The 16,013-nt window shown below is 38.0% G+C and overlaps 1 protein-coding gene across 1 annotated transcript in view; it reads right to left on the minus strand.

The window, feature by feature from the left end:
• Positions 1–716: 716 nt before the first annotated feature.
• Positions 717–16,013, minus strand: part of LOC104158104 (collagen alpha-1(XXVIII) chain-like) — a gene marked incomplete at its 3' end in the record, with an annotated part of 36,771 nt that continues 21,474 nt past the window's right edge. Inside the window, exons 21-35 of the mRNA XM_009695669.1 lie at positions 14,790–14,861; positions 13,320–13,388; positions 12,836–12,904; positions 10,747–10,815; positions 9,599–9,667; positions 8,840–8,908; positions 7,348–7,416; positions 6,580–6,648; positions 5,677–5,757; positions 4,850–4,885; positions 3,645–3,681; positions 2,959–3,516; positions 2,046–2,287; positions 1,365–1,455; positions 717–905 (exon numbers count right to left, since the gene is read on the minus strand). Of these exons, the coding sequence (XP_009693971.1) occupies positions 717–905; positions 1,365–1,455; positions 2,046–2,287; positions 2,959–3,516; positions 3,645–3,681; positions 4,850–4,885; positions 5,677–5,757; positions 6,580–6,648; positions 7,348–7,416; positions 8,840–8,908; positions 9,599–9,667; positions 10,747–10,815; positions 12,836–12,904; positions 13,320–13,388; positions 14,790–14,861 (1,789 nt within the window). The remainder of the gene's footprint in view (positions 906–1,364; positions 1,456–2,045; positions 2,288–2,958; positions 3,517–3,644; positions 3,682–4,849; positions 4,886–5,676; positions 5,758–6,579; positions 6,649–7,347; positions 7,417–8,839; positions 8,909–9,598; positions 9,668–10,746; positions 10,816–12,835; positions 12,905–13,319; positions 13,389–14,789; positions 14,862–16,013) is intronic.

The raw sequence follows: 16,013 nt of genomic DNA on the forward strand, positions 1-16,013 counted from the left end.
TGCTAGCTAATGGAAACTGAGGAAAGTTTGCAGAAAAAAGGGCTAAATGTAACTGTGATGTGGTTGGGAAAGGTGGGTAGCTGAGCCATCTCCCTGCCTTGTGACCCGGAGGGTCTGTGGGCTACAAGTTGATGCATTTGCTCTATTTATCTGTACTGAGTAGTACTTTGCATGCAATTTGGAAATTGATATTTTATGCTTGAAATACTAAAATAGGACTTGTGGGAGCACTTTTGCTTAGAAAAAGTGAAGTCTTCATTGCAGAATCCATGCCAAATATCAGATTTCTGTAACAGAGAGAAAAGAAATTATGTAATTTTAATTACCAAAGATTGCTTTCCAAAGCCATGTATATAATTTAAAATGATGTATGGTTAGTGATTGTACAATGGTAGTATTTAAAGATCTAGGTGAAGGAAGGGCAATTACTATGGCAAATGCTATACTGGTCTTACACCTTAGTAAAAAGGAGATTTTGTGCTCTTGATACTGCTGAAAAAATGCTGTTTTGTTACATAAGGACTACATCATACAATGTATGCAAATAGAATTAAAGTGAACTTGCATAGGTAGACTTTTTTTTTAATTAGTAAGCATATGATTTCATAATGTTAACATTCTTTAAATTAGTGGGTTTGGTTTTACATACCATGCTGAATATCCAAACAATCAATAGCTTCCACTTGCTTATTATTAATGTAGAGGTAAATTCCTACCTCCAGAAAAAAATACACAGGCCTCTCTACATTCCTCTTCACTCTCAAAGCGGTTTGCATTTCCATCGCAGCCACCATACCAAAACTGAGCACATGCATTGGCTTGTTTCTCATAATACCATTTTATGATATAAACACGGCATGGCCCTTGATCCAGCCTTAACTTGCATCGGAGGTCCAGGATACTTTCTAAAATGAAGAAAAAAAGGAATAGAAACAATTCAGTTTGTAAAAGTCAATTGTATTGCTTCTGCTGCAAGTGGAGCAGTGGGATTTGGAATTTGGAAAGACAAGAACTGGTGAACAGGCTGGACAAGAACTGCAACTAGATGCATTATAAAATCCTGAAATGAATTCTCTTCCACAGCATTGGCTCTTGAAATTGTCAGACAGCGGAACGAAATTACTCTGATTTAAAGCCTTATGAGAAGTTAGTATCATGATAAGAGGGAACAAAATGAAAAACTAGTTATGATCTATAACCTGGTCTTGGTGTGAGCCCTGCAGTTGAAAGAGATGATGTCAGGACTTTATCTGATGGTTTAGATGGCAATAATGGTACCACAGCTGCAGCTGAAAAGAAACAGAATGAGACATTGATTTTTGATCAGCCAAAAATGATGAAAAAATGAATGATGATAAAAATACCTCTAGTGTCCACTGTTAGCAAGGATGACTGTTCTTCTTCCTCTTGGTCCTCTTCGTAAGCTTCATATACTACCACAGGAGGTACTTTGGTCTGAAATAAGCATTTGATTTTCTTTGCTTTTCAGATATTGTCTCAAAATGAACAAGCCCTTCATCACTTAGAGGTTTTCTAATGTTTTTCCTTCCCATTTACCCTGACTTCAGTGTTAAGAATCAGGATTTTAACCTTACCTGGTTGGTTTACCAGGAGGGTTGTCAATCCTAAACCTGGGAGATATATATGGGTTTTTTTAGCTGACCTTTACAGAATTTTGTTTATAAACTTAAAAATATAGACTACAATTGAGTTTAATTACTATTCTTAGACTTAATTATTACAGTGTAATTGCATTTTAATAACATTATGTTTCACACTGTGGCACAAATAGTACTGTATTAAACGCAGGAATAATAATCCTTGTAACAGTATCAGGAATAAATTATAGCCATTAGATAACTGCCTGCATGCAACATCAGAACTCTTACTCGGAACAACCAGCTCCAAGCATACCAAATTAAAGGAGCTATTACAGTACCTGTCCTGAAGAAAAGTAGGGGGGAAGTTACATGTTACATCAGGCAACAGAGAAGGATATATATATGTAAAAATTTTGCTTGTTAAAGCCTGCTGAATTTTCATACCGGAGTTAATGCTTGAGGAGGATCACCAAGACTCAGAGGACTTTCTACTGTAGATACTCCAGGTGTCTGTGCTGAAAGTGATTGTCTATTAACATTGTTGTTCTGAAGTATGTGATGTAAAGAACTTGAAGGTACTGAATGGAAAGATGGTCCACTTATGCTTGCACCATTTCCATTACGGTTGTATATTAAGGTACCATGTTCATCTTCACAAAATTGGTTGACTAATTTGGACTCCAGAGCTGTTTAAAAAAAGTAAAAAACTCATCATACTGAGAAATTCAATGTATTTTTTTAATTTGGATTATTTATATATGTAAAGAATATGCATGTAATCCAGTACTCCTTTGGATTATTTATATGCATCCAAGAAGATTATTCCAGGCTCCCTGGACTATGGCTTTTATTTGTCACAAATTTGCCAGCCCGTAACTCCTCTGCATGGTACAAAATACAATGAACTCAACTAAAAGTGTTCATCTGAGCTTAGTAACAACTGCTAGTTGGTAGTGGGAAAATAACTGCTTACCTTGGTCGTGTGAATAATCCAGTGAAAATGGATTATTTCCCAATGGAAGGGAGTAAGTAGAATTTACCCCAGTGGGTTTGATTCTGGTTTCCAGTCCAGCAGATTTACAGTGCATGAGCACTTACTCAGCTTAGAAAGCTAGTTTAAGCAGCTGTTTTCCTACACTGTAGGTGACATCGCCTCCATTGGTGTGACAAATCATTGCCCTATAACGTGACTCCTTAAAAGAAGGGAATCTGGGTCTCCAGGTTCCTATTACTTTGCACCTTGTAACTAATCCTGATCAGCATCAAAATGTAACATATCTACAAAGATAATGCTTCCCCCCTGCCCCGTTCTGGTAAGTATCAGATACAATGCAGAATAAAACGGCAATGAACGCACCTGGAAGGGTATTAAAGTCATCAATGAGATACATGTGTTCTCTGTCTGGATCTGAAGCAATCAGATTTAGTTCACGCACAAACTCAACCTGTGTTGGGTCTGAAGTATTTACAATTCCTATTGCATACATTTCGATGTTTGCTGCATGAGCCTCTCGAACGACAATATCTAGTTTTACAGCTTCTCTCTTGTCTGCTTGGCCATCTGTTAGCACAATAGCTACTTTTCTCACTCCTGTTCGAGCACCAAAAAATCCTTCCTGGGTTGCTTTACGGATCGCAGTTCCTGTGTAAGTTCCTTCTCCCATGTATTGCATTTTTCTAATTGCTTGCTTAACATCCTGTTGAGTTGTATACTTGTTGAGACCAAATTCTAGCCGAACTTCTAAACTGTATAACACAAGGCCAATTCTGGTAGCATTTCTGCCTACAGTTACTCTGTCTACTAAAGCAGTTACAAAGTCTTTGATAATCTCAAAATTTTCTGGTCCCACGCTCTCAGAGCTGTCAATCACAAATACAAGCTCCATAGGAATTTCCTTACATTTAATACCACAACCTGCAAAGGAAAAATAAAAAAAAAACAGATCATGATGACTTGACTTGGTATCCTTTTGGAAAGGAAAAGAATCTAAATGCAATGAAGAAAAAATAGAATCTGAAATTAAAGATTTCCTGAGTACTCACCACATATCTCTTTAATTAATTTAATTATATCTTCTCTCTGGATATGAAAAAATTCAATATAAAAATATTTTACAATTTGCCTCTTTCAAATGAGGTATATATTGTCGCTATCAAAGATTTTGTTTATAATGAATATCTGTGTCCTACAGGGACTTATGAAAAATATTACTGTTTAACTTTCAAACCTGACCTTCCAAGCTTGGAATGAGTCCCACATTTTACAATGAACTATTTTATATGGCCTATAAGAATCATTAACTTGACAACACAGTAACACCTCTATCTAAAACAATTTACTACTATTATTGTAAAGAATGTTTTGTGATGATTTGGTTCTCATTAAAACTTAAAGTCAAACCCCATTCATATTTTAGCATCTGAATAATATGGATATCCCTTTTAAATGTGTTGGGAGTGGAGAAATAGACCCAGCTTCAGGAAGCATATTGCTTGTAGTGAGCTGGCATGTGTCAGAGAGCACCAACACGGAACTGGGATCTGTGAACCCTAGTGTACCTGGCCCACTGCATTACCCAGTCTCCAGCAGCAAAGAAACCCTGGTGCCTTCACAGGTGTCTGTTCAGAGAAGTGATAGCTTCTGTGACATGCAAACAAAGTGTTTCTCATTATTAGAGCAATTATTTGTTATATTATTTGAAGTGCATGACAGGACTCATTTGGCATTGAGTCATTCTTTCAATATAACCTTTTGCTACTGCTGCTCAGCTTCCATCATAAACTTCAGTAGTATTTATATACTCACTGACATGCATTACTGAATTTCGGTCTAGTGCAGTTCAGGCTTAGCAGAAATATAATTAAGTTTATAGCATGATAGACCATGACAGGTTTGAAGATCTTTGCCCTTCAGTTTCTTAAATATTTTAAAAAACTGTCATGCAGCAGATACACACCTGGGTCATCTAAGACTAACTGTAAAAGAACACATAGCAGAAAAATACATAAAATCACTGGGAACCTTAAATTCCATTTCAGCATAAAGTAGATGAAGAAAAATCAGAAACCTTTGCATGGTTTCTTTGTGTATGATTACTGAGACCACTTCTAGTCTCAGTAATTGCTGAGACCACTTCTAGTCAAAAAGCGCTTTCCAAAATAATTGACATAGGATACTTTTCATCTTGTAGTATCTTGTATTGTTTACGTCTTGCCGTAATGGGATTTAAATAATCGAATTTGCTTACTGTTAGGCCTTGCTCTCCCTTTGGTCCAGTTTTGCCCTGTAACAGTGATTGTTAATTAAGCTACTGCAATTATTTAGTAACATAGTAGTTCAGAATATGACTTCATCAATACCATTATTAGAATAATATTTGGCCAATAAGAACTTTGGCTAGAAAAAGTAGTGTTCTTGTGATACTACCTTGTGCATGCAGTATCTACAACCTCCTAAGGTGGTGAGGTTTTTATGGGAATTGAATGACCTCAAGTCTCCCACTGGATGACTGATTGTCAGTTTACATTAGAAAGGGAGAATCTGCAAAGCTTTTCTGTCTACTATGTTGTGTTTGTTTCCTTTCTCGAGAGACTGTATACCTGTCTGACACCCTGGAATGATCAGAATTCTCCTTCATCATGTATGAGTCTAATAGGGCCAGTGCCAGTGTCAGGGCAAGAATTCCCTACTTAATAGTATGCAAATGTCAGAACAGAAGGGCACCATGTGTTGCTTTCCAGCTTTTTGGGACCTGCCTGTCATCAGAAGTTACCATTTTGCCTCCCTTCATCTGTTTATCAGCTTTGAGGGAAAGTCTGAGCTACAGTTACTTGGTAGAATAAAATTATGTAGTTTTGTCTTAAAACATGGCAATTGTCTTTCACTGCCTTAAGAAAGAAACCACATCTGTGGGAATTGGGGTATTCAGCATGGAAATGTCTTCTTTACGCTTTTAAATGTTTTCATAGTTTCTAAGTATTTCAGATTATATGTGGTTAAATAGCAAGAACAGACAGCCCAGCTTTATTTTTAAGCAGTTTATGAAAACACACATGATAAACCTGAATTACTCACAGGTTCTCCAGATAAACCAGGGTCACCCACATCACCTTTTTCTCCTTTTTTTCCCTTTTCACCTGTAGCTCCTCGATCTCCCTTTAAAACCATGTTGGTAAGCAGAAAGAAAGTGTAAGTCAGTTTTTATTACAGTTTCCACATTTGTCTTTAGCTGCCTTTGCTGAATTCACCTTCAGCTTCTGACATGAGTTAGAAATCTATGTTAGAGATCATTTAAATCAATTGGTATTTGTGAATTGCGTGAATAACTTGTAGTATTGGCTAAGCATTTTTATGGGAAAAAAATAGCTGAATCAGTTTGAACAATGAACCATCTCAAACAAGTACATGCAGACAGAGGGGTTTCATGGGATATTGCATGATGGAAATTATTATCTGTGTCTGAGAAAAATAAGATAACAGTAGGGAAATTGAGAACAAAGGCAAGGAAAAAATAATGGGAATATCACTCTGAGAAACCTTTTGGCCCAGTAAAGGTGTTTGGAATATCAAAAAGATGAATTAGTACCTCCTGGTTTGATTTTTAGTAGGCTATGGGACTTCATACAGCCTTTCTGGGCCAATGTGATCACATCCAAAAACTGATTCCAGCCCACATTTCTCTTTTTCTTAACATTGATGTAGTCTCCAAATTTTGCATTGTAGGTAGGTAAAAGAAAGGCAGTGATACTAAATCTAATATCTGCATTTCTTCTAATTGCAGTAGAAGATAAGCCTCATATGATATTAAAATAAGCAACACTGAAAGAAATACTGCTATAAAATATTAAAACGATCACGTGAATGACTGGGATTTTCCCAAATCCCCATTCCCTTTTCACAGAATTCACACGTCTTCAATGAGCATTTTCAGTATGTTAGCTTCAGTCTAGGACATTATCTCTGATTTAGATATCATACCTTCTGTCCCAAAAGCCCTTCTCCAGGGGGGCCTCGTGGTCCTGGCATTCCTTGAATTCCTTGTTCCCCCTAATGATAATCCAGGTAGTGATATTAACCCTTTGTAATCATTCATCATGCATTACTTTTGAATGTTCAAAGAGAAAGTGTTTCAAACTGCATTTCAACAAGTGTCTCGAGGCACCTGAGAGAATGTAGTAACTCGCTTATATTTCTCAAATACTTCTTCAGTAGAAAGAGATATAATATTTAAAAACCACATGATCATTATTGGTTCTAATTCTCCTTTCCCCTCTTTCCATCCCATTTTATTCCTTCTCATTCCCCCTTTTGTTCTTTTGTCTTTTGCGTTTGTCTCATCTAATCTATAGTTTGGGTAAAAGTGTATATTACATGGAAAAATTAATATTCACATATATTCAGGCTGGAGACTTTCTCTACCATAGGTGGTAGTTCATATAAATAGTTCAGGCTCTCTCCATGGGCATGAGAGTTGTGGAAGAGGGAATGGTATTTTTAATTTTGTAAGGCTATCTTTCACTGATAAAAGATGTTCTTGCTTTCTCCTCCCTCAATACACACACCCTTAGGCTTGTTGTTTACAGCAGTAGAGACAGAACATACTTTGTAGGTGCTCGTGTTATCCTTCTCATTTTCTAGCCTGAGGCTCTCCTCATATAAGAAACAATATGAAATCTCCTTAACACTGTGATGTTCAGATTGACCACCCAACACAAGTGAAATATTGAAGACACTGAGTCTTTTTACCTTAATTCCTTGAATACCTTCACCAGGCGGTCCCATGGAGCCAGGTGGCCCTGGGCGTCCTACGGTTCCCTAGAGAGAAACCCTGCATATGTTAAATACAATATTCATAATAAAAATATGCAATAAATTGTTATACCAACATGTAATTTCCTGTCCATCCTCTACCAAATTTATGTCTTTTTATAAGTAGTGAGGATAACATTGCTCTAGCTGACAAAGACTCTTTTTATGCTTTATCAGATTACTAAAATCCTGTTTTACCCCAAAAGAGTCACTCAGAGCTTAATGCTCATTGAACATGAATCACCTTGCTGATAGAGATACACATTACATTGAAGGATGGATTGTATTGGTGGGACATTGGGGACTGAAGATTTAAGAGAGGATTGTTATTGTTATCTTTCATCACCATTAAGCTTACACAGTAAGACCTATAGACGTACATGCTAATGTGGCATTGCAAATAAACACTTGAGGCTAATTGATGATTGAGGTTTTAAAAGAAGTCTAGAGAAAATGTGCCAGTTGCATATGTTATTCATAGGAAGCAATCAAAACCCATATAGTACAATATTAATTTTATACCTATATTGCTATTCCAGTACCCCTGCATGAAATTCTTGATTTTCTCGTTTGTAAGGATCCTGTGCACATGCCAGTCCTTGGGATTAGCACTGGCTGGGGAAGTGCTTCACCACTGCTTAGCTCTGGACCTAGCCTTCGTGCCAATATGAACTGAATCTCTGGGACCAATAAACCACATTGTGCAGGTAATACATTATTATGTTGCAAAATCTTTGCATTTGATCTTGTTCAGTTTGCTTACATTTACATTCTAAAACAATTCTTTTGTATTAATAAGCTTCTAAAGCTGAGCTGTAGGAGCATAAGAGTTTCCAATTTGGGAGGTTTCATATTGAAAATTGCTTTTCATAGTTACAATTATGTCCAGGCCTTTGTTGTGGTGTATATTGTAATTACACAAATAATCCTTTTTGCAGGGATTGGTCATCAGATTGGTCATTAGATGATTATTGATTTACTTTATACAGTAAAAAAGAGGAATTAATTCTAGAAGAACTCAACAGTATGCCTGTAGCTGTAACAGTAGTATAGACAAGACATAATAAGTGCTTGCCAGGCCATTAATCCTGACCAGTGCTAGGTCTGAAGAAGTTTTTGCGACTCAACTGCAGCTAATATCTGCAGGAGCTAAATGTTTCATCACTGATCTTCGCTGCAAGATTATCACTTTATAATTTGTCTTATGCAATAGGAAGAAGGCCATGGTTTTTGGCTAGTCACCAGAAACATTTTTGATTTTATACAAAATAAAGACACTGTATTCCTTAGTTATTTATAGGATTAGTTGTTTCTAGTGAAGAGTGAAGACAGAAAACATGTAGATGTGTATGCATGATCTCACATTACTTTTTTTTCCTCTTTTTTTAGAAAATAGACAATGGGAGACAAAATTGTTTAAATGGCTTACTTTTGGTCCTGGCAGGCCTTCTCCTGGGGGACCTGGGAGACCAACTGGTCCTCTACTACCGGGATCACCCTGAAAGTTGATACTTTAAAAAATAAGTAGTGAATACCAAAGTTTAATTTATCTCTAGAATTCCCAGCATCTGTTGTACTCAAATGGGACAAAGAGAGAATTATTGAACAGCACAGTGCAAGTCTAAACAATGCTAACCCATGAATACTGCAGGCAGGACAAGAAAGTTATTGGGGATATACAGTGGCTAGTGGTCTAAACATATTCAAGGCATGTACAGTCACTTACATAATAGTTACACTGGAATTACAATTGCCATATCATAAAAAGAACTCCAAGTTCCCCAAACCAAAAAAAAGTGGGTTTGCTTGCTGCTTGTCAGTTGAATCAGACTCTTACGTTCACATTGTCACTGTTACAGCTTTTTTCCTATCAGTGCTTTCAGACAGCTAGGGGTTTGAGGTGAGTGGAAAAAAGATGTACATCCTTTTAAGAGAAATTAAGCATATTTAAATAGCTGTAGTCAATCCTTCAATTGCCTGTATAATTCCAGTAATCCTGCAATCAGCATCAGGATGAGTTCTGAAGTGAAGCTTGAAGATATTCTATGGGACCTACCTTTTATATACTGACAAGTAAATTCAAGCTGGATTAAAAAGGTATTCTGACTGTGACTTATGGGTAGGAATTATATCTGCATGAAGTAGAGTACACACATGCATTTACTTTTCTAGAAATTAAGGTCTGTACCTTAGGTCCTGGTAGTCCAACTCCATCTGGGCCTTGTTCACCAGGAATCCCAGGAAGGCCTGGCAAGCCCTGAAATTATATGCACAGACAGAATATTAATTTAATCTGCGGCTATATTGACTACATGCTTTTGTTAACATTAATATGGTAGTATCTTGAATATATTGTCTCTTAGTGGGATCACTCTGGTCTACAATTGGTTAAATTCTACTCTGATAAGCCAGAATTGGAGTCAGTGGCATTTGCATGTGTGTTGCATGTCATGCAGGAGGCTTGCGTGGAAGACAGAGGAGTCTGATCTGGAGAGGCAGGTGCAGAAGCAGTTCTGCATCAGATTGCACAAAAATATCAGGAAGTATTATAAATCAAATTCCAATTTCCATTTTGATATTCATCAATTTTTATTCCCCAGTGTGGCAATTGCATGCACTTTTACCATTGTCTTTAGCACAGATAAATGCTACCAAACTACCCGGCTCTAGCCAGCAATCTTCCTGGGACTTCCTCAGTGTGCAGGCATGTAACTGCCAGGGCTGGTGGAGCAGAGTGTTGTGCAGACTGGATACGTGAGGCCAGAGCTGCATGCATGTGCAAGGAAGGGAGAGGAAGGAGCCTTTTCTCTTGGTATCCTTTTCTGCAGGGATTGGTCATATCTACCAGTAAAGACCTCTGTGAAGGGCTGTAAAGTAGATCAACCAATTCTTTGCCACACTTTCAACAGCCTGATGAACAGAACTGAGGATGGTTTGCTCTTCTGGCTCTTTGGACAGTAGTTGCTTTTTTAGTGGTTCTGGAATGTATATGGACACAGCTGCTTAGCTGGGCTATATTCTCCTGTTTGGGAGTAAATTTTGTATGGCTGGGCAGAAGACAGTATCCTGCATCACAATACTATATTAAAAAGAAATCCCACTTGGAATATGTTACATTGTGTAATCAGGAGGAGTGGAAGACATGGAAGGTCTTGGACTATTTCAGAGGAAGATTTCTTTTTCCTTCTATGCTGAAATGCATTTACACATTTGAGGAGCCTTTTTAGGCTTTTAAACCAGATAATCTTTCCTAGCACATTAGCCATGGAGGCCAATCACTTTGGTGTAGCACCTATTTGTTCCCAAGTCACATAAAAAAATTGTCCATAAACTTACAGGTGGGCCGGGATAACCATCTCCTTTTGGCCCAAAGGGCCCGGGGGGTCCTGGAAGACCTCGGTCACCCTGATGAAGGCAGGAAAAACAGCTGACGTGAATGCCAATACAATTGCTAGCAAGGATTTTTCCATGAAAGTGAAACTTCTTTGGCAAATACACTGTAAGTTGATTTTATCTGTCTGTCTATCTGCTAATGTTTTTTACTATGTGAATGTTTATTGTAGCTTATAAATCCTGGACTAAAACTGGGATATTTAATAGTGCTGAGGATTTACAGGACTTTTCACTTCTAAGTCACTAATTTAAATCTTTTTCATGAGCTCTGTCTGTTGTCATTTGTGGCCTGCAAACAAGAAGGAAAGACTACAGTCGCATTCCCCATATTTTTATCATGAATACTATTATTCCAGCTTCGGGGGCATGAGCTCAAATTGACAGACAGCCAAAAGTCTATCATGGGAACTGAATTACTCAGTAGCTACTTTACATAATTCTTATACCTGAAGTCAGATGAACTGCTGCAGAGCATTGCGAAAACTCTGTATAGCTTCTGCATGTGTTATGTGTTTGTGTGGTGAGACAAAGGACATAGGGCAGGGACAACAGTGGTTTGTGTGGCCGATTTAAAAATGTTTTCTATCACAAGTTTCTTGTCTGTTTTTGTTGTTCCAGAATTGTATTTTCCTATAACGCTGTGTAACCTTATTAAAGCTATTGAGTATAACAGGAGGTGCCTATAGGAGATGTACAATTAAGCTCCTTTGATGGGTCCAGATAGCTGGAGTATCTCAGGAATAGATTTACCAGGGAAACTAAGAGGACTTTAACCCTTCCAGCTGTATTGGATGGTGAAGTGAGTTGCTCAGAGTTACAACTGGATGGATGATGAAGATTGTGTTTGTCCCTGTAGCTACCCAAAATATGGGCATGCATAACAGTGGCAAGCAAAAGCCCATGTGAAAGTAATTTAAAAAAATGAGACTGTGAAAGATTTTATCCTGTACAGGTTAGTGCAGATGTGTGTCTGAGAGTGAAGCGACAGCATAACCACTAATACGGAGAAAGACAGCAAAAAATGAAGAACATAGTCACAGAAACATGCAGTGTCACCCAATTGAAAGAGCTTTTGGGGCTCAAGGCTGAGGGAGAGAGACTTGCAACTCAGAGCAAAGGACCTGCTTCCTGTTGGTTGATTCCTGTTGGATTCCCAGAAATAGGTCAATATGCAGTTCTCTGAATTAACTGGACTGTACCAGAAAAGTATGTGATTCCATCATCATCATCTCCTCCTGATGAAAATAAATTTAAGGATCTTGAAAACCACTAACTGATCAAAAAGGAATAGAGATTGTTATGTGTTTCTCATGCTTCTGTTGCTGTGTTCAGTTCAATCAAAGAACAAGGGATAAGGGCTATACTCAAAAGTACTGTCCAATTCACTAAGGTAAAAAAAAAGGAGGGGGGGCAGCATCCGGTTTATTTTGAGAAACACAGGTTTGTATGTCCCAAGTTTCTTGGTGTTCAGACAAAATCAGCCTTGGAATGAAGAGCAGCTTACAAAGGTTGAATCTAGGTAACACTGAGGCAATACTCGAAAAGTGCTAGAGAGAAGTCCTTAGAGATTAGCTACTTGTTCATGTTTTTCTTCCACTACCTTAGGCATCTCTGCTCACATTGCCAGTTTGGCCCATGTCCTGAGATCTTTTTGGAGTCTGTGGATTACCCTGTGTCAAAATTACGAATGAATCAAAGGAGCTTGGCTGAGAAAAATTAACTGTGCTTGACAGGTAGGCTGCTGTAAGCACATAAATCAAGTGTTCTCTCGGTATTCATTCCTCATCAATTAAAAGCAGTCATTTTTCTCCTGGTTCTCTGCCATGTGAAAGCTTATGATTCATGGAGTCTGGAAGACTGACCATCCATGGTTTTCTGGCTCTGCAATCCTTGTACTCTGCCAGTGTTGCCCGACATACACATTAAGAACTGTGGAACACTTGGCCATCCTAGGTGATTTGCTGTTGCTTCACTGAAATCCTGCCTTATTTTACAGTTCTATCAGAAATTAGTTTACCAATTGAGGAGCTACCTTTGCCCCAGGAAGTCCAAAACCTGGTTCTCCAACTGGTCCAGCAAGACCAGGTAACCCAATGTCACCCTGCAATGAAGAAAATACATATTCCAGTTATGTATTTTATTAAACACCAATCACAGACTGTGTTTTTGGATTTCTGTTATACAAATTTATATATATCAAACATCATAGCTAATTTTATTTATTGCTATTGCAAGCATTAAACACCAAAAGCAGAAGAAAGAAAAGTATTTTGATATCCAGGGTTATCTAAAACAAAGAAATGAATGTAAGCAGGCCACATCTCAGGCTGGCATACACTTAACAGCAGGGCATGGTGGTAACTAGACTGGATACAAGCCAAAACTCTGTTCATAGGAAAGAAGAAGTTTTAGTTGACCTCGTAAGGCTGAAATTGTTTACATGAATAATAGCATGACCTACTTCACAGTTTTCACCCTGTGTTTATAAGCACTAGGAGCTGGAGTTTGGATGTTACCTTTGGTCCAGGCACAGCTCTTCCAGGAGGGCCTGGCATTCCAAGACGTCCTGGTGCACCAGGCTCTCCCTGCAGTGAAGGAAGGAGAGCAAAAATGGTGGATTTTTCTGAAAGTAAGCTTGAGCATCTCATAGAGAAAATATTTATGCAACAGTTTATAATATTCCATTTAAATTCTATTAGAATTTCTCATATTCTATTCTATGTGGAGTGAAATCTAACTATTTGAAGAGCTGATAACAAGCATCGTTCTCATTTCTCAATGGAAATGACATTCTTCTCAGTCACCGAACAAATATATGTTGTTAGAAATCCCTTTCTTAGTGTATTTGAGACTTGGTCCAACACATCCAGCACTCCAGGCTTCCTGCCCAGCTGCATAGGTATGCTGAAAACATGTATATTTTTCTGTTAGAGTAGATTTTTTTAAACAGTCCTTTCAGTGTAATTTTTTACCCCTTTTTATTTTTCTTCTTCTGTGGAAACACACACTTCTATGTGTGTAAATATCAAAAGACTTAATAAGAAACTGGAGGAGAAACCTGGAATCACAGAATCACAGAATGGCTGGGGTTGGAAGGAACCTCTGGAGACCATCTAGTCCAACCCCTCGCAAAGCAGGTTCGCCTACAGCAAGTTGCACACAAACGCATCCAGGTGGGTTTTGAATATCTCCAGAGAAAGGGACTCCACAACCTCTCTGAGCAGCCTGTGCCAGTGCTCTGCCACCCTCAAAGTACAGAAGTTCTGCCTCATATTAAGATGAAACTTCCTGAGTTTCAGTTTGTGCCCATTGCTCCTTAACCTGTTGCTGGGCACCACTGAAAAGAGTCTGGCTCCTTCCTCTTGATTTCCACTCTTAAGTATTGATCCACTTTATAAGTATTGATCACACCCCCTCTCAGTCTTTTCTCCAGGCTGAACAGACCCAGTTCCCTCAGCCTTTCCTCATAAGGGAGATGCTCCAGTCCCCTCATCATCTTTGTTGCCCTCCATTGGACCCTCTCCAGTAGGTCCTTGTCTTTATCAAACTGGGGAGCCCAGAACTGGACACAGTAGCCCTTCTCTCACTTTCAGTGAGTACTGAGTATTTGAATAGAAACTCCAAATCCATAAAAGAATATCAGCCATGAGTCAGTGTAAGGGAAAATAAAGTCCTGTCACGTATGTATATGGCATACACCATACTATCTTCCCAAATATTTCAGCATAAAAATACCAGTATTAGTGTCCCTTAACTTTTTCCAAACCAACAGGGAAACAATATGGTAAATGCAAAGTTTTAAAAAAAATGCTGCTAGATGTTTATAGGGATCATGGCGTGTCTTGCTAAGAGAAGCCTTAGCTGAGCTTTTTTTTTAAATTATTTTTTAAGAAGCAAGTTCATTCTGGGACAGTTGTTTCTGAGATCTAGAACAAAGCACAGCTTTGAGGGGCTATTTTACACACATAATGTGGTAATAAACCTACTTTAGCTCCAGCAGGTCCAGGTACTCCTGTTGGTCCTGTTAATCCACGTATTCCTCTCTGACCTTGATCTCCCTACAGAAATGGAGAAGACATGTCACACATACCAAATAATATTAAGAATGTGTTAACTGAATTTAATTATGAATATCAGTGAAAGATAGTGAAGTTCTATCTCCTAGCTGGTGCACATGAGCTGTTCCTATTGCCTTTACTGGCAAGTCAGTTAATTCTGCTTAGTAATTGTCCAGTTTTGGTTTTGTACAGTTAAAACTACGTAGATTTAATCTGAAATTAAATTAACCGACTTACTAGTGAATACTGTGAAAAAAAATAAGAACCAAAAGGAGTCTTAAAGATTTCATTCTTGCAGCTGAAAAATCAAGTTAACTAATTACATGAAAAAGATACTCTCTAAGAGAAATAATCAAAACAGGAAAAGATAATTCATTCAAAGGTACTTTTTTTTTTATTCAAAGGCAAATAGGGCCACTCAATTGACCACGATGCCCGCTCTGATTGATCAGCTTATACTTCTGGGCAGAAAAAGCTAAGAATACATAGTGTAAAGTTTGTAAAGGGATAACTGCTATTTAAGCATATTATTAGGCTGTAATAATTACAACAAAAATGAAACAGCTATGAGTCCAGAGTCATTCTGGAAAAGTTCAAATACAGTAATTAGTTTTATTGCTGCATCATGTCATCTGCATGTATTCCCCACCAAAGTAATCTGAAAAGAGGTGGATGCCTTGATTTTCCTTCCTACACTGTTTTTTAGCCCTTCTGGCTTCTTGCAATTGTGATACTTAGTATCTTTATTTCTCTTCTATTGTGACATTTAATCTCTTTATGTCTTGTCCAATGTCCTGGACAACTATTCCAGCAATTTCCAGCATCTTTATTTCACAGGACACAGATGCTGATATGAGAAACTGGAATTACTTCTCCATCTGTGAAGCAGTGCAGAAGACCAGTGCAAGAGCTGGCAAAGGTCGACCCAGTTATTCCTACTACCAGAAGCAGTATTCCCAGTTAGCTCTTTGTGAACGTCTTGGACCAAATACTACCACAGGTACTGGAAATTGTGAGCCACTGGACTGTTATGCTGTCATTTCCAAAAAAATTTATGAAAAAGATGTCCTGGGTTGTCTTTTATTAACTTTGCTATTTAAAAAGTTGTTGTTTTAGGCTGAGGCTGAAATAAAATCTGCAGTTAACCACTTT

This window comes from Cariama cristata, unplaced genomic scaffold (assembly GCF_000690535.1).
Source record: "Cariama cristata isolate BGI_N322 unplaced genomic scaffold, ASM69053v1 scaffold17042, whole genome shotgun sequence".
NCBI lineage: Eukaryota > Metazoa > Chordata > Aves > Cariamiformes > Cariamidae > Cariama > Cariama cristata.